The sequence below is a fragment of the Babylonia areolata genome, chromosome 14 (genome assembly GCF_041734735.1).
Source record: "Babylonia areolata isolate BAREFJ2019XMU chromosome 14, ASM4173473v1, whole genome shotgun sequence".
In the NCBI taxonomy this organism is placed as follows: Eukaryota; Metazoa; Mollusca; class Gastropoda; order Neogastropoda; family Buccinidae; genus Babylonia; species Babylonia areolata.
The window spans coordinates 28,952,949-28,976,973 of NC_134889.1; the positions used below are offsets into that span (position 1 = coordinate 28,952,949).

The following is a 24,025-nucleotide window of genomic DNA, read 5'->3' on the forward strand; positions in this document are numbered from 1 at the left end:
TGTTGCAGAAGTCTGGTATAGTGGCTGGAAATAGAGGGAAAGAAGAAGAAGAAGAACAACAACAAAAACAAACAAACAAAACAAAACAAACAAAAACACCCGTCTTTTGAGGCGTAGAAATATTTGCCTATATTGTAAAATACCAACATAAAGTTTTATTACAACCTCGATGACAGAAAGAAAGAAAAAAAAAGTACCACGCACATTTATAATCTCGACTGTCCATTTTTCGCTCCAACTTCTTTCTTGATCTCTCTCCATGTCACGACTCTCTTGATCTAAATTAAATCTCTCTCTCTCTCTTCCATCATCTCATAATTAAAAGATTCTTTCTGCTTGACTCAATTTTTCATTCATCAGTTTAATTTAAACGCACACACAGACACACTCACAAACACACGCGCGCACACACACACACTCTCACTCACGTGACTGAAACAACCTGCCTGAAACAGCTATGACAGCAGACACCTTGGACACCTTTAAGTCTAGGGTGCCCCCCAGTCAGTATTTAATTAGATAATAGGTCCCTTACCCCCCCTCCCACGGGCCCCACTCTTACCCCAATACTTTGGGGTTTTTTAATTTATTTTTTGGGCCCTGCTGTCTTAGATCAGCAAGGGACCGGCTAGCTCAGTCGGAAGGGCGAAAAGTGAAGTGATAGTAGCCTGCCGGAGAACCCACTTAGAGTAGGACTAGGTTTTCATCCTCACTAATAGGTCTGTCACTTTCTGTAGTTTGTTTTTCTTTCATCGCAACCCAACAAAACGGCGTAAAAATCAAATTGATGATTGTGGCCGTCGACGCAGTGAAAGTGCATGCACGCACGCACCGTGCACGCCGCCACACCGGCTTCAGCGGCCGTAAACTGAACACCAAAGTCTGAAAGACAGCCGTACAACGTAATTCGATTCAATCGATCGTTTTCACCGATTTACTTTCTGAACAATGTCCAGAAAAAAATGTGCGCATATATCAATTGGAACTTGAACATATAACATATCATAACACAAATAGTTATTATATGTAAGCTCTCTTTAATTGTTGGGAAGTACATGAAAGCAAAGAAGTAAGAATACCACTAATAATAATAATTCCAAACAGACAAAGAAAGAAGAAGAAGAAGAAAAGTATGATCTATCTAATGTTGCAATAAACAAACTCAATCATTGACCACATTTTTTTAATATACATATCAATATATGTATTCATATTTGGCCGAACTAAAAATTGATGAAAAATAAGAAAAGAACATGTCATAAGGCCAGTACATTATTGTCGCAGCCATCAAGTGATCAATAGTCCACTTCTAGACCCTGACAGATCGATCCTCGGTATCATAACTTATTGATTTCCATGCATGCACGCACTCCCCAGCCTCCCACTTGCACGCACATGAAGTGACGTCACAACTTTGTATTCCGCTACCAAGGTTATCAGCGGCCATGTTGTCGCCATCGGAAATCAGTCTTGCGCGACAAGCCCTGCTGCGTTCAGAGGAATATGGTCCCGTTTAGGTTCTAGCGGTTGAAAACACCACAGCGTCGGGACATATTAGCGGGCAGTATCGGCAACTGAACAACATGTGTGAAAACGAATATGGCAGTGTTATAAACTGCGAACAGTTGACGGAGAGAAAAAGCGACGGCTGCGACGATAGGGTGTGACAAATCGTGAAAATTCCACTGAGTTGTAGATGAGAAGCAGGTATCTTTAACAAGATACAGTTGAAGAAATGGGAAACGCCTCAGTTGTAGCGTCAGGCGTGAAAGCTCAAGGGGATGCTGCCGCCAAAGAACTGTACACATTGGTGGCTTTGGGGGATGGAGGGGAACTCCACACGTTGACGAAAGAAGCAATGGCAACAATCCCACCGGATTACACGAAACTCGATCACGCCATTCTGACCAAAGTCAAGAAATTTTTGTACCCTGAGGGAAAAGCGAAGAAACTTCCAATCTCAGAATTAGTGCAGATTCGTAACCGAGACCGCAAAACTGGTATCAAGGTGAGCAAAGACGGGAAAGATTGGCAGAAAAACGCCAAGGACCTTGCCATGGTGGACATTCTTGCTCAGGATGACGAGAGTGCAGTGAAAACAGGTGAGGAAAATATATGTTGCAGTGAAAACAGGTGAGGGAAATATATGTGTTTGGATAATTTTTTGTGTCGTACATGCCTGTCAGTGTTTGTATGTACCCATGCTTATTCCTTGATAAGGGTCCTGTGAACAAAATATGATCTCCCAGGTCTGTGTTTCCCCAGATCTTTGTCCACGCCCCCACCAACTTGCACTTCCAGCCCAGATTTTTTTTCTCCAGCGAGGCCTGAGTTCCCCAAGGTCTTGTGTTCCCCCAAATTTTCGTTTTCTGGGTTTTGTTCCCATCCCCCAGGTCTGAATTCCTCAGGTCTGTGTTCCACTAGGTCTGTGTCCCCTCAGGTTCAAGACCACTGCTGATGTCAACAGACCACAATCCCAGAGTGCTCATATTGCATTATTTTATCACACCTGTGCATTATTGTGGCTTAGCAAGGTGTTTGACCACTGACTGACCACTGACTGATGACCACTGACAGTGTTCAGATTGTGACGGTCACGCAGTACTGTGACATTTTGGCAGCATGTGACCATTAGCTGGCCATTACATAGACCTGGTGGAATGTAGACATGCTCCCAGTCAAAATACCAAATGTGTTTGACTCTCGCTCTTTCTCTCTCCCTCTGTCTCTTTCTGGTAGTGTTGCATCTTTTTCATTGTCATTGTTATAACTCCATGGTCTGTGATCTTATTTGTCCTTTGTGCAATAGCTGAGTTGTTAAAGCATTGGACTTTCAATCTGAGGGTCCCGGGTTCAAATCTTGGTAAGGGCGCCTGGTGGGTAAGGGGTGGAGATTTTTCTGAACTCCCAGGTCAACAGACCTGCTAGTGCCCGAACCCCCTTCATGTGTATATGCATGCAGAAGATCAAATACTCATGTTAAAGATCCTGTAATCCATGTTAGTGTTTGGTGGGTTATGGAAACAAGAACATACCCAGCATGCACCCCCCCCCCCCAGAAACGGAGTATGGCTGCCTATATGGCAGGGTAAAAACAGTCATATATGCAAAGGCCCACTTGTGTAAATATGTGAGAGATCATGGGAGTTGCAGCCCACAAACGAAGAAGAAGAAATCCATCATGCAGATGCGCACTTCACTTTATTTAATGTGCCATGCTTTGAATGACTTCAGACATCAATTAATTCCACAAAAATACATAGATGCCCAATTTTATTTTGATTTGCAATACTTATGTCTTCAACAAATGGTTTGCTATTTATGTACACATATAAAGCATCATAATCTGGCAGTATTTTATGTAGTTATGATTCTTGTGTTTATTTTTATTCAGTTTGTATTTTATCAGTTGTACTTGTAGCTGATCTTTTACTGTTGTAATTTGTATGATTCTATTGTTTTCAGTGTTTGTCCACTATAGCCCTTTCATGAGGACACACACACACACACACACACACACACACACACACACACACACACACACACACTGACTTCCTGATTCCAACTTCAAATCCCATTCCACACATCCAAACATGCGCACTCCCAAACACACACACACATACACACTGCTTACAAGATTTCAAGATTATTATTAAGCTGTTAGGGTGACATCCTGCTGGGGCATGGAGGATTTCAGAAAACAACATAATCAAAAACAACTAGATTGATTTGTCTGAATGTTTTCATTTATTTTCCAATAACTGGTGATACTCCTAAATGATATTAAATTTATGTGAAAATTTTCTGTGCAACACACACACACACACACACACACACACACACACACACACACACACACACACAGAGGAACATACAGGCACACACACACACACACACACACACACACACACACACACACACACACACACACACACACAGAGGCATACACTTACACCAAACACTAACAAAATGTTATGCCATTTTAGAAAGGACCTCTGAATGTGACCCGACTGGGGAATGCCTGTTCAACACAAAGTACTTAAAAAAAAAAAAAAAAAAAAAAAAATGTATTCGAGTTTAACATTTAATACATACAGATGGACATACAAAGCCAACATCTGAAATCAACAATATTTGCCACTGTGCACCACCTAAACTGCAAATCAGGAAAACACCACCACAACACCGTCTTCATACAGAGAAAAAACAGAAACAAAAAAAGTCACATGCACTGCATAAAACAAGTAAATAAATGAAAGGAAAAAGAAAAAAACAAAAAACAAAAAAACAACTTCTTCTTCTTCTTCTGCGTTCACTCGCATGCGCACGAGTGGGCTTTTACGTGTATGACTGTTTTTACCCCGCCATGTAGGCAGCCATACTCTGTTTTCGGGGGTGTGCATGCTGGGTATGTTCTTGTTTCCATAACCCACTGAACGCTGACATGGATTACAGGATCTTTAACGTGCGTATTTGATCTTCTGCTTGCATATACACACGAAGGGGGTTCAGGCACTAGCAGGTCTGCACATATGTTGACCTGGGAGATCGGAAAAATCTCCACCCTTTACCCACCAGGCGCCGTCACCGTGATTCGAACCCGGGACCCTCAGATTGACAGTCCAACGCTTTAACCACTCGGCTATTGCGCCCGTCAGAAAAAAACAACAACAAAAAAAAACAAACCCCCCCCAAAAAAAAACAACAACAACAAATGTTACATTCGTGGTTGTCTTTACTCCTCGTTGCCTTCAATCATTTTTTACAACACAAAGTACCTTGTTTCAGGGGAGAGAATGTACAGAGAGCAGTGTTGGGACGTGGACCAGCGAGGCACCGTAGGGGAGACCATCCTCCATCTGTGCATGCTGAGTGCCACTCAGATCCATTTCGACCTGGCCAAACGCCTCCTCAAACACTTCCCCGGCTTGATCAACGACATCTATTTGGGGGAGGAGTATTATGGTGTGTGTGTGTGTGTGTGTGTGTGTGTGTGTGTGCGTTTGAGTTGAGTTTAGAGACCTCTTGGCTTATGCCCTTTAAGGTTAAGTTCGTTGTTCAGTGTTGGGTCAAGGATATTTATGTGAGAAATAGGATGTATATATATATATCTGTCTATATCTGTATCTATATATCTATATGTATCTATATATTTATATATCTATATGTATGTATGTATATGTAGGTGGTGGTGTAGTGGGAATCAGGGTGGGGGATAAGGGGGTATTTCAGTTGTGTGTACAGAGTGTGTGTGACTATATGACTATGGGAGAGGGTGTGGGTGTGGGTGTGTGTACAGGTATTAGGTTATTGAGGATGCACACAAAAAGAATATATTTTTATATGTGAGTATTTGAGGATGAGAGACAGAGAATATGAGAGAAAGTAGTTGAGAAAAAAAAAAAAAAGAAAAAAGAAAAAAAAAGACAGCATTTTTGTTTGAGTGTGAGAGAATTGGGGGGTGAGGGGGTTGGGGGGGGGAAGAGAAAGACTGAGACTGGGAGAGGTTTTGGAATAGAGAGAGAGAGAGAGAGAGAGAGACCTGTGAGCACATGTTTGGTAATGGTATTTTATACAGGGTTCACGAAAAGTTAGGCCACTTGCACAGTTGTCTTCTTTGGGGGCATGGTGGATTGATTATGGTGCTGAATTTTCAGCTAGCTCTATCAGCGGTGTGTGTGCAACGAGTGTGATGAGCACCAGTCATAAACCCGCGGTTCACTTTTACAGAGAAAACCCCGGCCTCAGCTGTCATTATGAACCACTGATAACTGTACTCTGTTGGCTAAAGTTTCAGTTTCAGTTTCAGTAGCTCAAGGAGGCGTCACTGCGTTCGGACAAATCCATATACGTTACACTACACCACATCTGCCAAGCAGATGCCTGACCAGCAGCGTAACCCAACGCGCTTAGTCAGGCCTTAAGGAAAAAAAACAACAACAACAAAACCCCCCCCAAAAAACAAAACAACAACATAAAATAAAATAAATAATAAAAAAAACCCAACTGCACTAATATTGTGTAACTAAACTGATTACAGAATTGGCAAGTTACACAAACAGATTTTAACTACCTTTCAAATTCATGCCCCACTGACCTCGTTCCACCAAGATTCTGCACTCAAAGGATTGACATCAATTAATATTTACCTGTATGTATTTCTGTTGTTGTTTTACGTCATCAGGCATTAAGGTTAGCCTTCATTTCTGTTATGAACGCACTTATAGTATATCTTGTTGGCTAAAACGTTGAGTTTACAAACACATTTTTCAAGCTGTTCTTGGTGCATGGGTGCCTTAAAGTTAAACAGCCGCTTGTGTGTTTGGTTAGAGGCTGTTGGTACACCATAAACAGCCATCATGATGATTAGATAATCTTGGGTTTTTTGTTGTTGACATTTTATGATTTGATACAAAGCTACCTTATGGAAGTGGTCCTTTTTGTGAGGTCAGTATGATGTATTTATTTGTGTGTGTGTGTGTTGTGTGTGTGTGTGTGTGTGTGTGTGTGTGTGTGTGTATGTGTGTGTGCAGGAGTGTTTGTGTGTGTGTATATATATATATGTTTCAACTTGTGTGTGGGAGTTTGTCTGGGAGTTTGTGTGTGTGTGTGTGTGTGTGTGTGTGTGTGTGTGTGTGAGTGTTTGAGTTGGTGTGTGTGTTATTTGTGTGTGTGTGTGTGTGTGTGTGTGTGTGTGTGTGTGTGTGTGCAGGAGTGTTTGTGTGTGTGTATATATATATATGTTTCAACTTGTGTGTGGGAGTTTGTCTGGGAGTTAGTGTGTGTGTGTCTGTGTGTGTGTGTGTGTGTGTGTGTGTGTGTGTGTGTGTGAGTGTTTGAGTTGGTGTGTGTGTTATTTGTGTGTGTGTGTGTGTGTGTGTGTGTGTGTGTGTGTGTGTGTGCAGGAGTGTTTGTGTGTGTGTATATATATATATGTTTCAACTTGTGTGTGGGAGTTTGTCTGGGAGTTAGTGTGTGTGTGTCTGTGTGTGTGTGTGTGTGTGTGTGTGTGTGTGTTAGTGTTTGAGTTGGTGTGTGTGTTATTTTTGTGTGTGTGTGTGTGTGTGTGTGTGTGTGTGTGTGTGCAGGAGTGTTTGTGTGTGTGTATATATATATATGTTTCAACTTGTGTGTGGGAGTTTGTCTGGGAGTTAGTGTGTGTGTGTCTGTGTGTGTGTGTGTATGTGGGAGTGTTTGAGTTGGTGTGTGTGTGTGTGCATGAGTGTGTGTGGGAGGGGTAACACTCTTGAGCACCTGTTTTTTTTGTGTGCCTGTCTGTGAGCATACTCATTTTTCTTCCTACAGGAGAATCCATTCTCCACATCGCCATCGTGAACGAAGACCCAGCGATGGTGAAGTTTCTGTTGGACAATGGAGCCGACTACAGCGTGCGCGCCTGTGGAAATTTCTTTTGCCCAGATGACCAGAAAGACTCCCGCACTGACTGCATTGACCACGAGTATGTCAGCGTGTGTGCGAAGACGGACTATAACGGGTGAGGATTTGTTTCGGTTTTCCGTATTTCTCTCCCAGTCTGTCTCTGGCTTTCTCTGTGTCTCTGTCTCTTGTCTTTCTGTCTCTTGTCTTTCTGTTACATCTATTTGCTTATTTATCATCATTGTTATCTTATTTATTTATTTATTTATTAAAAAAAAAAAAAAATTTATTTTTATTTTTTTACATTATAGTTATTATTTATTTTATTTATTTGTGTAAGCTTATCTATTATTTATTCACCTTTTTTTTTTTTTTTCCTCAAGGCCTGACTAAGCACGTTGGGTTACGCTGCTGATCAGGCATCTGTTTGGCAGATGTGGTGTAGCGTATATGGATTTGTCCGAACGCAGTGACGCCTCCTTGAGCTACTGAAACTGAAACTTTCTGTCTCATCCCCCCCTTTCTTTCTGTGTATGACTCTTTCATTTTCTCTGTCTATTTTTTGTTCTTATCCTTTTGTTTCCTCCTCTTTCTTCTCATTCTTCTCTCTGTTTTTATTGCTTCCTTTTAAAAAAAAAAGTTTTGGCTTCCCCCTCACTCCCCCAGGCCTCCTCTGTCTAAGTACCGTAAAGTTCGGTCTATTGAGCGCACTGGTATATAAGCCGCACCCACTAAATTTTGGAAAAAATTGAACTTTATACATACATAAGCCGCACCGGTTTATAAGCCGCACTTATTTCCCGTACCAGAACACATACTGATACTAAGAAAAGCTGTCAATACTGTAGGTTATGAAATAAACACAAGCGGGAACAACACAAAGAAAAGCAAGCGAAAATACTGCTAGTGCCACAAAAAAATAATAAATAAACACAACGAAAATAAGATCCATAATTTAGGGATAGTCACATTTATTCAACGTCATCCTGCTCACTGAATCCACTAAAATCTTTGTCTTCAGTGTCCGAGTTGAAGAGAACCAGCACAGCTTCCTCCGCCATCTTGTCACTGACTTAGCCTCGCTTTCACTTCATGAAGGTGGAGGTCGCTGCTGGTTCGTCGCTTGCACCGTCGTCTGCTAGGCCGATCGCCTTCAATTTGAAGGCTGCCTCATAGGCATAACGTCGCGTTTTCGGCATGATGAAGGTGTACGCTTGAGCAGAGTAGAACTGAATGCTGATCTGAAGGCTTTAATGTGTGTGGATTTGATTTATAAAACGTGAACAGTTAGCACACTATCCTGAAGCTCATCCAAAAATTCATGGACAGAAATCATGATTTTGGTGAGTTGAAGGGCAGCTAAGAATAGACGAGAACGTGACACTCCCGGGATCATTAAAATCCACAAATAAGCCGCATCATTGTATAAGCCGCAGAGGCTGAAGCTGGGGTAAAAAGTCGTGGCTTATAGACCAAACTTTACAGTATCTCTCTCTAGGACACATTGATATGAATTCACTGCCCTGATGGTTTAAAAGCCTATAAGACATTTGCAACCCTTCTCCCACCCGTCCCCCCCCCTTTTTTTTTTTTAACCTTGAACACCATCAGCATGCGTGAAATGATAACTGCTCTTGTCTGGACAGTTGATGGTAGGTGTCTATTATATATTAAGGTCACGACTGGAAGTGAAATGTGATGACATCTTTACATCTGCATAAGTTAAAAGAATTTTCGTCTTGATAATCATCAGGTCCAGCTTACTTCTACTCGTGGTTTCATACTTCATTGCCTTTTCGTTGAAAGGTGATTTAGATGTGTACGCATTGATTCATTCAATTCAGCATACACATGCATGCACATACAGTGGGTGGTGGTGTGGAGAATGGGTGAAGGGGGTGGTTGTTGAGGGTGGAGGGAGGAGGGTTAATGAGAAAAAACCCAGAAAGCTAGAGGTGAGATATGGTTAAGAAGAGTCATTAGTCATATTACCAATAAAAAGTGCAGGTGTTGCAGTATTACTAGTAGTATTTGTGCTCTGCTTGTTATTGAAGTGCTCGCACATAGGTCTTGCTCGTCGCAGGGTTTAAAACGATAATGACAAGTTGCTTTTTTTTTTTTTATGGTTGACAGTCATGTGTACTGGGGTGAGTACCCCCTGAGTTTCGCGGCATGTCTCGGGCAAGAAGAGTGCGTTCGCTTGCTGCTGGTCAAGGGAGCTGACCCTAACCTTCAGGACACCAACGGCAACACGGTTATGCATATGCTGGTCATTCATGACAAGAAGGTGAGTTGTGTGCGTGTGTTCGTCTTTGTGTCCACAGGCGTGCACATGCAATATCCGTATGCACAAGTGTGTACACAGGTACACTTGAAACATTTGTGGTATTCTGGATAGTTTGAACTTGTGTCAGTGCATGTACATGCACACACACACGCACATCGACACACACACACACACCCAAGCATGTGATTGTGCACACACGCGTGCGCACACAAACACCCACCCCGCCCACATACACACACACACACAGTTTGGTTGGCTTTGTCCTTTGTTGTTTTGCCAATAAACCTCTATTTTTTGTTTTCATGACAGATGGATAAGATTATGGTTTTCACGAAAACACACACATACACATGCATACACATGCACAGAGAAAGTGGATTTTATGCCATTTTGCTTATGACAACAGTTTGTAAATGGATTGTTGTAGAATTGATTGAGCGTGTTGCAAGAATTTGTGCGGACTTGACAGTTAGTTCTTAGTCCTCTCTATACTATAAAGACTGAAAGAAATGTATTGATCTAGGCCCTCTGAGAAACAACAACGATATGAAAACGGTTGATTTTATTTACATTTTTCATTTTTCTTATATCAGAAAACATCAGAGGAAGAGGTTTGCAACGTTTATTTTTAGACTGTAGCGTATTTGTTGTGAAACGTAGAACATACTAGAAGTCCCTGTGTTGTGAAAGTGACTCAAATACAGGATTTGATTTTTTGTTTTGTGATGAAAAAATGTCTGCAGAGTGTAATTATGCGTGGCTCATCCGTTGTGTAAGTGTTCTAGGTCTTCTTGCATTCCTGCATGTGTGTGGTCTCCATACACCTTTTGTTCTTAACCCTTTCACTGCCAATTTCGCACCAGTCAGGTAGGGCACGAATGATGTTCCTGAAATGCGATCCGATCAAGGGTCTGTTGTCTGTGAACCTGCTGCTCTTGATTTTTGGTGGTAGGATAGGCCATATTTGGTACATATCACAAGCGCTCTTAGCTCCATCTTTTCTGTGGTTCTGGTGTCAGGGAGTGTTGCACTCTAAACTGAACGGCGGTGAAAGGGTTAAAGTCTTCTGTGAAGAGGAAGATGAGGCTGCTTTTTTTTTTATATATATATTTTTTTTTAAGTCTTTATTTTTATAAACGACAATGAAGTTTGAGTGTTTTATTTCCAGGGTGCCTGTCCTTTACCTGTGTATCCTCATTGTGTATCCATCTTCCCTATGCATGCTTTTATGTGTGTGCTATGTGTGTGTATTTTTATTTTGGTTTCCTTAGTAGTGCATAGGTGTGTGTGTGTGAGTGAGTGAGTGTGTGTGTATACAAATGTGTGCGTGTGTGCGTGTGTGCGTGTGTGTGTGTGTATGTGTGCCTCTGTGTGTGTGTGTGTGTGTGTGTGTGTGTGTGCGTGCATACAGTTTTGGTAGTCCACCTGTAAGTTAAGCTTATGAGTTATGATCTTTCTAGGTGTGTGTGTGTGTGTGTGTGTGTGTGTGTGTTTGTGTGTGTGTGTTTTGTGGGGCCTCTAAGTAACCTCTTCTATCTGGCTTTTTATTATTGTTGTTATTTTCTTTTTCTTTTATTTACCCTGTATACTAAACGTAAAGCATTTTTGTAGATGTTCAGTGCTGTTTTATATGTGTTTATGTGTTCTTTTTGCTTCTTTTCTGTGTATGGAGACAGAATTGTGCAGAAATATTTAATGTGTGTCTTTTTAGTTTGCAAATTATAATAGAGATTTTTATCTTCTGTTTACTGTTGTGAGTTTTTTTTTTTAATATGTAATTTTATTGTTATTATTATTATTTTTTTTAAGCATCATTGTCAACTGAGAGAGAAGGAGCAAGCATGTGCAAAAAATTCATGGGATTACACATAGACATACAGGCCATGCACGAACACATGCATTCACCACACCAGCCTCCACTACCCCTAGCACACACACACACGTACACACACACACACACACACACACACCACTAACACACACATACCACTAACACACACACACACACACACACACACACACACACACACACACACACCACTAACACACACACACACACACACACACACACACACACACACACACACACACACACACACACACACACACACACACACACACACACACCACTAACACACACACACACACACTTATATTTTTGTGAGCGTGTGAATTAACATGTGTGAGAGAATAAGGAACAGTGGAATGATGAGAGAACTATATGGATCAAAAGTTGTTTTTTTGGTTCTTGTTTTGTTTTTGTCTTGATTTTTTTTTCTAGATGTATGCTTTTTGGAGTTAACATTTTTGTATAAGTTTTTATTTACTGCTTTTATAAGCACATTTCAGAATTGTTTTATTTAAGACAGATCTTTAAGATGTAAGGACACACGCATATATTGGCTGTCACTGTAGTAGTGTATATTAGGTACCAACATTTTTTCATGGCTGTTCCATTTCATATTTTGATGTATTTTTTTTCCTTTTGTAATGTCTGAAAAAAGGGGGGTAAGGGGGGAAGGGGAGGTGGGGGGGTAGGAGGGGTCTTTCATGTTCAGATTTGGTACCATTTGGTGGGGGAGGGGGCGGGGGTTGGGCTTTGTTATTTTGACACTTGTATTGCTTTTTTTTGGAAAGTATGACTGCTACTGGTTTAGATTCCCGGACATTCTTGATTTCGCAGCATAGCATTTACTGGGTGAATTTGTTCGCTTAGTGTATAAGAAATAAGTTCTGTTTTATTTATTTCATTTTTTTTTCAGCTTCTGGAATGCTACTTGTGTAGCTTCCCAAACCATCTAAATTTGGCAGCTTAGCATTCACTGGGCCGAATTTTTGCTTGCAAAACTTTTAATCAGTGCTTTTGTAAACCATTTACATATTATACATGATTAATTTAAGATGTTAATAAATGTTTGCTTATCAAATGTGGCATTGCAGAGTTTCTGTATGATGAAGTTGTTGACGTCAGTGTTTCTTGAGGCATTGAATCTGAAATTTCTGCTATTTTTAACACAAAGAAAGATCAAGAGCTTCAGTTTCAAGTAGGTGTCAAAATATGAAGATGTAATAGAAGACATAATTGAAAGCAGATGAAAATCAGGGAATGGCAGTCATTGCTTTTTCAAGAGAGAGAGAGAGAGAGAGAGAGAGAGAGAGAGAGTACTAACAGCATGTAGAGAATATGATATACTAAATATATCACTTGGAGAAAGTGTTATATAAGCTATAGAAAAAACAAGAGAGGCAAGGCCTTCAAGACTCACTTGTGATAAATTAAGTCCCCTAGCATTAATTACAGAGTAATTTCCCTTTTTTACTATCTGCACCAAAAACGTTTGCAAAATAAATAAAAATTCCATGCTTAGCAAAAGAAGTTCCTGTTTGAACAAAAAATGATAATAATGACTCCTCTTGTTGTTGTGTCAGAATAAGAGGTCAAAGTGCCAAGTTTAGAGAATACAAAAATATAAATATAACAGTAAATGCAGTTTGCATATAATTAGGCTTCTTTTTTTATTTTTTTTTGTGCCCATCCCAGAGGTGCAATATTGTTTTAAACAAGATGACTGGAAAGAACTTTATTGTTCCTATTTTTATGCCAAATTTGATGTCAACTGACAAAGTATTTGCAGAGAAAATGTCAATGTTAAAGTTTACCACGGACACACAGACACACGGACACACACACACACACACACACACACACACACAGACAACCGAACACCGGGTTAAAAACCCCACCCTTTAGAGAGTGTTGAAAGATTTTCATGTGATTCTCTATTCTTCATCTCATTTCACATTTGCTTTTTTTTTGTTTCTTCTTTCCAATGCTTCATAAGGCAAAGTTAAACAAGGTAATTGTATCTTTGTATTCCGTCTCTCTTTCTTTCTGATCTTCTCTCTCTCTGTGTCTCTTGTCTTTCACTCTCTGTCTGTCTCTTTTTCCTTCTCTCTCTTTCTGCCTTCCTCTCCCACCCTCCATCTCCGTCCATTACTCTTTAATTTAAAAATATCTTCATGCCTCAAAACTCCACTTAACCCTTCACTGCCTGGCTCGTTTTATGTCGAATGATAACTATTTGTCCAGGAATGTTTTGGTCACTGAGGGTAATGATAAAAAAAAAAAAAAAAAAAAAAAAATGTAAACCGCTAATAAAAAAAACTAGATTAACGTATACTTTTTCTGAAAGAAAAATGAACACTCTAATGTCACATGAATTTAATGATTCTGCAATAGGAAATTTTCTATAATGACACACAGGGAAATTTTTCTTCCTGCGGTACCCAAGGGGTTAAAAGCTCAGCATAGGTACCGAACAGCAAGTAAGTCTAAAATTAGATGTTGCTCTGTGCAGCGCTTTTGCTGGAGGAAATAACAAAAACTTCTGAGAGGACATCACTTGGCCATTTAGTATTTTTGATTGTAAATGTATAATAATATTGATGATGTTGATAATGATGATATTAATAATAAAAAAAAAAGAAAAAAGAAAAAAAAAAGGTGATGGTAATGATGATAGTGATAATGACAATAAAAATGATAATGGTAATGATGGTAATGATACTACTACTACTACTACTAACAATAACAATAATGGTGATAATAAAGATAATTTATTACAGTATTACTGCTGCTTAGATTATTTTCAGATGTAGACACGGACTAGTGTTACTACCAGTAATAGAAAAACCTTAGTTCACTTGGTTGAAAATTTCTTTGATTCAATCAGTTTCAGTTTCAGTTTCAGTAGCTCAAGGAGGCGTCACTGTGTTCGGACAAATCCATAAATTGAAAATTGACCCCCTAATTTTTTTTAATCAATGTACATATTTTGACACAAGTTTGCACATAATGGGTCAGTAGATTGCAACTGTCTGATGTCTGGTGTGCAGGACATGTTTGACCTGATCCACGAGAGCGGTGGACGACTGGACATCACCAATCGTCGGGGCCTGACCCCTCTGACCCTGGCCGCGAAACTGGCTCGGAAAGATGTGAGTGCTGTTGAACTGTCAGTCACAACATCCTCTTGTTGTTGTTGTTGTTGTTGTTGTTGTTGTTGTTGTTGTTGTTGTTGTTGTTGTTGTTGTTGTTGTTGTTGTTGTTGTTGTTGTTGTTGTTGGTGTGTGGTGGTGGTGGTGGTGGTGGTGGTGGTGGTGTTTTCTGTCTTTCATGTTGAGATTTGGTACCATCCATTTCACTTGGTTTTTTTTTGGTTTGTTTGCTTGTTTAATTTTTAAAAAATTTTATTGTTGGCAGAATGGTTAAGAAGCTTATCTGCCGATACAGACACCATGATGGTGTGGTTTTGAATCCAGCTCCCACCCTTTCTCCTTTTTTTTTTTTTGCGCGGCACAGGGAATTATTTATTGCACGTCAGCTGTTTTTAGGTGTATTTGCCAGCCATTCATTAACGAAGCCTTGGTAATGTGGACAACAGCTAGTCATTGTCATCCTTTGCATGAATACGTATGCAGACAAAACATCGACCCGAACTGAAGATTAGCTTGCCGCAGTAACAGTGGACGTGGCAGTAGCAGCAGCAGCAGCAGCAGCAGTAGTAGCAGCAGTTGCAACAGAATCATTAGCAGCAGTAGTAGATGTGACAGCAGTACCAGTATTAGTAGTAGTCTTAGTTGTAGTAGTTGTAGTAGTAGTAGCAGTCGTAGTAACAGGGGTAGCAGCAACAGTGGAAGAAGCAGTAGAGGCAGCAGCAGCAGAAATATCAGCAACAACAGCAATGACACCATGATGGTGTGGTTTTGAATCCTGCTCCCACCCTTTCTCCTGAGTTTGACTGGAAAATCAAACTGTGGTATCTAGTCATTCGGATGAGATGATAAACCAAGGTCCCATGTGCAGCATACACTTGGCACACTGATCAAGAACCCATGGCAACGACAGTGTTGTCCTCTTGCAAAATAATGTAGGAGAAATCCACTGTGATGCTGATAGGTACACAAATACATAACCATGCGCTCAAGGACTTACTAAGCATGTTGGGTTATGCTGTTGGTCAGGCATCTGCCCAGCAGATGTGGTTTAACTTATGTGGATTTTAATTACACATACTTAACCGTGACCCACTAGTGCAGACTCTGGCAGGGGTCTGACATTCCTGTCCTGTGCAAACTACTATCCGCCTATGCGGAGAAAACGAAAGTAGCTACGGCCGATAACCTCCTGGAAGTAGGTAACCTCCCCTTTGCCCCCCTGACTAGCGCCCTCTTTTTCCGGCAGCCATCATGACTCCTGTTCCTGTGGACAAATCCATTAACGTAACACCACATCTGATAAGCAGATACCTGACCAGCAGCAAGACCCAGCGCACTTAGTCAGGCCTTGAGTGCATGCATGTATATTTGTGTACCTTTTTTTGTGTGTGCTGCCCCATCATCTGCATCATTTCAGTTGCATTACTGTCACGCTGCTCATTCCAAGTCCTCTATACACGGCCACTCTGGGCTCATCTGCCACAGTCCCAGTCCCAGCAGTCGACAGGGAACCATCGATGTTAGGTTGTCAGGAAGGCACACATCAGAGGAGACCCTGAACTTCTGCTGAGTCACTTTGTTGGTGTTCGGTATTGCCTGTTCCTGTTTAACGTATTTAAGACACCACCTACTAAGCCCCCTAGTAATGACAAGACTGAGTGAGCGTTTCCCCCAGAGTGGGGACAGCCACCACTTCCCAACAATGGCAGTCCCCCATGAATACGCCAACACTGAAGACCTGGAAAAGACTTACCCCATGCGCGGAAGTGGAGGGGTATTGGAACTGAGGTCACCATGAGAGCAGAGCATGAAAGGCCACATAATTTGGGGCTTTTTAATATTGATGATGAAGAAGGAGGATAGATGACAATGATGATGATTATGATGCTGCTGCTATGAAGGTCCATTTAGGTTTGGGAATATGTGACAAGGCTGTACTCTGCGCTTCCTGTCATAATGATGTACTGGCGTCAACCAGGCCTGAGAGATACAGACACTTGCAGTGTTGGTCAGGAAATTAGAGCAACACACCCAAAGACGCATCAGTGAAGTGGATGATACTCGACTGTGTAGTCCCAGTCTCCCCATTTAAACTCATAGCACACTCGACCCTGTGTAGGAGCCGACTGCGGGCCAAAAAACCCACCTGTGCTGGGATTCGAACCCGCATTCTCCCAGCCGTCAATCTGCGACACTAACCACTTCACCACGGTGGTTGGTTACATTTGTGGACCTGTCAGAGTGGATTTCTTTTGCAGAATTTTGCCAGAGGACAACACTCTTGTTGCCGTGGGTTCTTTTTCAGACCAAGATTCAAACCCAGACCCTCCTGGACACTGTAGTGGCAGATAAGCGGTCTTAATCATTCTTGCTGCCGCCTTTGCCTCTCCTGTTGTAGATGTACGAGCATGTGTTGGAGAAGGAGCGCTGCACCATGTGGATCTATGCCACAGTGACCTGCGCCGGCTACCCGCTGGCCGCCATCGACACCATCTCACCTTCAGGGGAGATCAACCACAACTCCGCGCTCAACCTCATTGTGTATGGGGTGAGTTCGGCTCATTTGAGTTTGGTGCAGTTTCAGTTTCAGACGAAGTGTCAAAGCTTGCGGACTCAACCATATCTGCTTAAAGAAAAAAAAAAATGTGTGTGTGTATGTATACAGTGATTCTGTCTTGTGTGCAGAAAGACAGGTCTTTATAATGATTTTGTTTTGTGTGCAGAAAGACAATTTTCATGATGTGTTTTGTGTGCAGAAAAATGAGTCTTCGTAATGATTGTGTTTTGTGTGCAGAAAGACAAGTCTTTATGATGAATGTTTCCCGTGTGCATAAAGACAAATTTTCACGGTGATAATGTTTTGTGTGCAGAAAGATGATTTTCTTTTGTTTGCAGACAGACACGTCTTCATAATGATTGTGTTTTGTGTTCAGAAAGACGCGTCTTTACAATGTTTTTTGTGTTCAGAAATATGAGTCTTTACAATGTTTTTTGTGTACAGAAAGACGAGTCTTTGCAACATGTTTTGTATTCAGAAAGACGTGTCTTTACAATGTTTTTTTGTGTTCAGAAAGACGCGTCTTTACAATGTTTTTTCTGTGTTCAGAAAGACGCGTCTTTACAACGTGTTTTGTGTACAGAAAGACGCGTCTTTACAACGTGTTTTGTGTACAGAAAGACGGGTCTTTACAATGTTTTTTGTGTTCAGAAAGACGAGTCTTTACAACGTGTTTTGTGTACAGAAAGACGTGTCTTTGCAACGTGTTTTGTGTACAGAAAGACGTGTCTTTGCAACGTGTTTTGTGTACAGAAAGACGGGTCTTTACAACGTGTTTTGTGTTCAGAAAGACGAGTCTTTACAACGTGTTTTGTGTACAGAAAGACGAGTCTTTACAATGTGTTTTGTGTTCAGAAAGATGAGTCTTTACAACGTGTTTTGTGTTCAGAAAGACGAGTCTTTACAACGTGTTTTGTGTACAGAAAGACGAGTCTTTACAATGTGTTTTGTGTACAGAAAGACGAGTCTTTACAACGTGTTTTGTGTACAGAAAGACGAGTCTTTACAATGTGTTCTGTATTCAGAAAGACGTGTCTTTACAATGTGTTTTTTTTGTGCAGAAAGACAAGTCTTCACGTTGATTGTGTTTTGTGTACAGAAAGGAGTCTTCACAATGATTGTTTTGTGTGCAAAAAGACAAACTTTCATGGTGATTATGTTTTGTGTGCAAAAAGACAAAATTTCATGGTGATCATGTTTTGTGTGCAAAAAGACAAAATTTCTATTTTTTGTGCAAAAAGATAAAATTTCACGGTGATTGTGTTTTGTGTGCAAAATAAAATTTCTGTTTTATGTGCAAAAAGACAAAATTTCATGGTGGTTGTATTTTGTGTGCAGAAGTACAAAATTTCATGTTCATGTTTTGTTTGCAAAAAGACAGACTTTCATGGTGATCGTGTTTTGTGTGCAGAAAGACAAAATTTCATGGTGATTATGTTTTGTGTGCTGAAAGACAAAATATCATGGTGATAATGTTTTGTGTGCAGAAAGACAAAGTTTCATGGTGATTCTATGTTTGTGCAAAAAGACACAATTTCACGGTGATTCTATTTTGTGTGCAGAAAGACACAATTTCATGGTGATTTGTGTTTTGTGTACAGAAAGACGAGTGTCATCTGAACATGATGGATGGACTGATCGTTGATCTGCTTACACAGAAGTGGAAGGTTTTCGTCCGTGACAAGTAATGTTATGTTCTTATTGGATTGTTACTCAACTCTTTCCGTTTCGTATCTGTACCCCTCCCCTCCCTCTCTCTCTCTCTCTCTCTCACTCTCTCACTTGGTCTCTCTGTCTCTCTCACACTTTCTCTCCCCTTCACTGTTTTTCTGTCCATTTGCGATTTCTGAATCTTTGTGATTGTTGTTTCTCTTTGTGTTTGAAAATATGGCTTTGTGTCACTCTGAAAAAAAAAAAGAAGAAGAAGAAGAATAAATGACAAATTAACGGAAATAAATGAAAAGCATTAAGACTATGACCATAGTCTGTAAACTGCTGTACTTTACGACAGTGATTATGTGTGAATTCACTCAGGAAATTAGAGCTGAGAAAATTGCGTATCCAGAGCTGGCACTGCTTTTCCAGATTCTGTAACTGACAGGAAAAACTAGCATGGCTGCTCTTGGGACAAGCAGCGTGAGGGTGACACCGCTGAAACAGCACAAAATAAAACAGAGCAAAAGAAAAAGGTTTGAGCAGAGTATGAGAATTGAAGTATGAGTTGCATGTTAACAAATAAACAGAAAGGGACAGTGAGAACATCGCTAATTTTCCCTCAGCCCTATATAAGATAATTTGGTCAGGTGCATTATCACAACGTGTAAACAACATCGGGACCATAACTGTAAAAGTCAACAACAGCTTTTACGAATATTACAAAGATACAAATGTAAAAAATATCACATACATCGTTTCATACATACATCCACACACTGCAGGTAATAACTAGTGTTCTTAATGTAAAAACAGAAAGAATTAAGAAACATTATTTGAATATAATTATAAACATAGCCTACTATACTGCACATTGATTATAATAGACAGATAAGATAAGAATAAAGATGAATTGCGGAAAACCACAACCAGATGATCAGCACACACCCGCACCACCCCCCCACCCCCCACCCCACACACACGGCATAATTGATGCTGCTGCATCATTAGATCAAAGAATAAGTTGCATAATATGAAGCACAAAGTGACAGTGAAAAAAAAACTGTTAATTTTCCCCTAGCCCTTCACAATTGATGCTACTGCATTGTTAGATCGAAGTTTCACTACACAAACTTTACTGTGACCCACTAGTGCAGACTCTGGCAGGGAGTCCGATTCCTGTCCTGTGCAAACTACTATCCGCCTATGCGGAGAAAACGAAAGTAGCTACGGCCGATAACCTCCTGGAAGTAGGTTACCTCCCCTCTGTATCCCTGTCTAGCTTCCTCTTTTTCCGGGAGCCATCTTGACTCCTGATCATGTGCTCTTCATACGGCTAAGTTTTTTTCTTATTTCTATCGATTCTTTGACACTCATGTTTTGTATCTGACGAAGACTTGTATCGGGTCACAAACTTACTTAGCTCGTTTGGCCAGTCGAGCTAAAATTATGGCGCAGTCTCAATCGTAAGAGCCCTCTACCTTGGGTTCTCTCAACAATATATAGTTGATCCTCTCGCATCGTTAGATTGAAGTATAAGTTGCATAAAATCAAACTGAAGGGGACAGTGAAAAAAGTGCTTATTTTTGCCGTAGACAGTTGATGCTACACTACTGCTTCATTCTTTTTTTACTTTTTATTTATTTGTTTTATTCTATTTAATTTTATTTATTTATTTATTTATCTATTTATTTTTATTTTTGTACGCTTATAGTTGACTTCATTAATTTTTTGCACCTTATAAATATTATTATTAGTAGTAGTAGTTCTTTTTTTATGTATTTATCTATTATTTATTTATCTATTTACTGATTTCTTTTTATTTTATTTTATTTTATTTTAATTTATTTAGTTATATATATATATATATATTTCTTTTTTTTTCTCAAGGCCTGACAAAGCGCGTTGGGTTACGCTGCTGGTCAGGCATCTGCTTGGCAGATGTGGTGTAGCGTATATGGATTTATCCGAACGCAGTGACGCCTCCTTGAGCTACTGAAACTGAAACTGAAAACTGAAAACTCTTTGTGGTGTGCTCATTGCACATTGCCTCCTCCCTGTCTTTCTTCGTCTAGGTTTTGTGTTTATTTGATGGGTGCAGTGACGGGCGCAGTAGTTGAATGGTTAAAGCATTGGACTTTCAATCCGAGGGTCCCGGGTTCGAATCACGGTGACGGCGCCTGGTGGGTTAAGGGTGGAGATTTTTACGATCTCCCAGGTTAACATATGTGCAGACCTGCTAGTGCCTGAACCCCCTTCATGTGTATATGCAAGCAGAAGATCAAATACGCACGTTAAAGATCCTGTAATCCATGTCAGCGTTCAGTGGGTTATGGAAACAAGAACATACCCAGCATGCACACCCCTGAAAACGGAGTATGGCTGCCTACATGGCGTGGTAAAAACGGTCATACACGTAAAAGCCCACTCGTGTGCATACGAGTGAACGCAGAAGAAGAAGAAGAAATGGGTGCAGTGGTCAATGGTTAGAGTGCTGGATTTTCACTCGAGTTATCTGAGTTCGATCCCCATTACATCTGGTGGGGTTCACAGGTGGAGATTTCTGATCTCCCAGGTTAACAGATGTGCAGACCTGCTAGTGCCTGAACTCCTTTCAGGTGAAAATGTATGCAGAAGATCAAATATGCATGTTAAAGATTCTGTAATCCATGTCATCGTTCAGTGGGTTATGGAAACGAGCATACACAGCATGCACACCCCCTAAAACAGTATGGCTGCCGACATGGCAGGGCAAATAAGCAAAGCAGTCATACACGTAAAGTGTTACATGTGTATGTTAAGTATATGTGTGCATTTGTGTGTGTATCTGTGTGAGTGACTGTAACTCGACTAAACGACACTGGAAATGAATGATGAGCGCCCAGAGGCATCTCGTCAGTCAGCTCCACCAAGGTAGGCAGGCTGCTAGGCAAATGACTCCTGGTTGTAATGCACTAAGAGCTTGGTCTCTGACAAAGAATAGGTGCTATATAAGTATTCATATCACCATATCATCATTTTCAGGTTTTACAGACGCTTCATCCTCTTCATCATCTACTTCTGCATGTTCGTGACGGCCTTTGCCCTTCGCCCGGGTCAAGACCTTTGTGCGCACCGGAACGAGACCTCTGGTCTGTCGGGTTGCTCACAGACAGGCAACAACCGCACCGTGGATCCTTGCTACTTGCTTCGGCCGTATCGCCATCAAGATATTGTAAGTTTTCGTCTGTACCACTCTTGAAAGGTCCGACGTTTTTGTCCATACAATACACAATATATATCGCCATCAATATATTGTAAGTTTTCGTCTGTACCACGTTTGAAAGGTCTGACGTTTTTGTTCATACAATACACAATACATATCGCCATCAAGATATTGTAAGTTTTCATCTGTGCCGCTCTTGAAAGGTCCGACGTTTTTTTCCATACAATACACAGTATATATCGCCATCAAGATATTGTAAGTTTTCGTCTGTGTCGCTCTTGAAAGGTCCGACGTTTTTTTCCATACAATACACAATATATATCGCCATTAAGATATTGTAAGCTTTCGTCTGTGTCGCTCTTGAAAGGTCCGATGTTTTTGTTCATACAATACACAATATATATCGCCATCAAGATATTGTAAGTTTTCGTCTGTACCACTCTTGAAAGGTCCGACGTTTTTGTCCATACAATACACAATACACAAACTTTATTGTTTATATTTTGGTACAGAGATTTTCTTTTTGGCAGCAGCACATGTCCAACATAAGAAGAAAACAACAAACAAATAAAATGAATAGAAAAATAAAAAGATAAATGGCACCAAATGGAAATAGCTATATACAAATATACAGATTACTGAAATTTATGTGCCTCTCCATTTCAGTCAGCCAAACCGCATTGCACATCTACCCACACACACACACACACACACACCATGAATGTGTTTGGGTTGTGATTACCGTGTATGAGGTTTATGTTCAGTGCAGTTCAGTTTACTCACTCGAAGAGGTGTCATGCGTTCAGACAAATTCACATACAGGCTACACCAAATCTGCTAAGCTATGTCAACTTTGCATTTAAAAAGTATTTAATGTCTTTATGTATTGATATTAAGTGACTGTGTTTCTTGTGCATTGTTTGTGTTTTACACCATGAACGTGGTTTTCTTATATGAGCTGAAAATGTATTATGTGTTTTTTGTTTTGTTTTTTTGTCATGGTCAGTGTTCTTCCTCCTATTTTGGCCCATCAGTACGACGGGCGCAATAGCCGAGTGGTTAAAGCGTTGGACTGTCAATCTGAGGGTCCCGGGTTCGAATCACGGTGACGGCGCCTGGCGGGTAAAGGGTGGAGATTTTTACGATCTCCCAGGTCAACATATATGCAGACCTGCTAGTGCCTGAACTCCCTTCGTGTGTATATGCAAGAAGAACATCAAATACGCACGTTAAAGATCCTGTAATCCATGTCAGCGTTCGGTGGGTTATGGAAACAAGAACATACCCAGCATGCACACCCCTGAAAACGGAGTATGGCTGCCTACATGGCGGGGTAAAAATGGTCATACACGTAAAAGCCCACTCGTGTGCATACAAGTGAACGCAGAAGAAGAAGAAGAAGAGGAAGGCCCATCAGTACGGAACAAACTGTCCTACGTCTGTTTGGTTCTGAGCACCATCTTATTGCCTAATGTGCTTTTTGAGCTTCTGTTGGCTGTATGTCTACTTATACATGTATGTTTGCTTGCTTGTGTGCTTGTGTGTTTATGTGTATAATGTGTGTGCGCATGCAAAGTTATGTATGTGTAACTTTTATTGTGGATGCCATGAGCTCCATGTCTGGGAGAGGTGGGCGTCTAGTCTTTGTTATTATTATTGTTGATATATTTTTTACCGTTATCAGTATTATTATTATGACAAAGCAGATGTGGTGTAATTTACATGTACAAACTACAAGCTCTGTGTGCTTTCACTCACGCCAGATTGAAAGTGAAACTCTGTGTTGTGTACTTACCAGGCGAGGATGGTTCTTGATGAAAGTGAAACTGAAAGAGAAAATGAAACTGTGTTGTGTATTTACCAGGGCGAGGATGGTTTTGGTTGAAAGTGAAACTGTGTGTTGTGTGTTTGCCAGGCGAGGATGGTTCTGGGTGAAAGTGAAAGTGAA

General features: G+C 40.6%; 1 protein-coding gene across 1 annotated transcript in view; it reads left to right on the top strand.

The window, feature by feature from the left end:
- The first annotated feature begins 1,625 nt into the window (after positions 1-1,625).
- LOC143289673 (transient receptor potential cation channel subfamily V member 5-like) overlaps positions 1,626-24,025 on the top strand; it is a 52,233-nt gene continuing 29,833 nt past the window's right edge. The window contains exons 1-11 of the mRNA XM_076598721.1: positions 1,626-2,102; positions 4,789-4,965; positions 7,306-7,495; positions 9,511-9,664; positions 12,713-12,730; positions 13,102-13,114; positions 14,335-14,345; positions 14,561-14,662; positions 17,061-17,210; positions 18,821-18,903; positions 21,897-22,086. Of these exons, the coding sequence (XP_076454836.1) occupies positions 1,736-2,102; positions 4,789-4,965; positions 7,306-7,495; positions 9,511-9,664; positions 12,713-12,730; positions 13,102-13,114; positions 14,335-14,345; positions 14,561-14,662; positions 17,061-17,210; positions 18,821-18,903; positions 21,897-22,086 (1,455 nt within the window). The 5' untranslated portion in view covers positions 1,626-1,735. The remainder of the gene's footprint in view (positions 2,103-4,788; positions 4,966-7,305; positions 7,496-9,510; positions 9,665-12,712; positions 12,731-13,101; positions 13,115-14,334; positions 14,346-14,560; positions 14,663-17,060; positions 17,211-18,820; positions 18,904-21,896; positions 22,087-24,025) is intronic.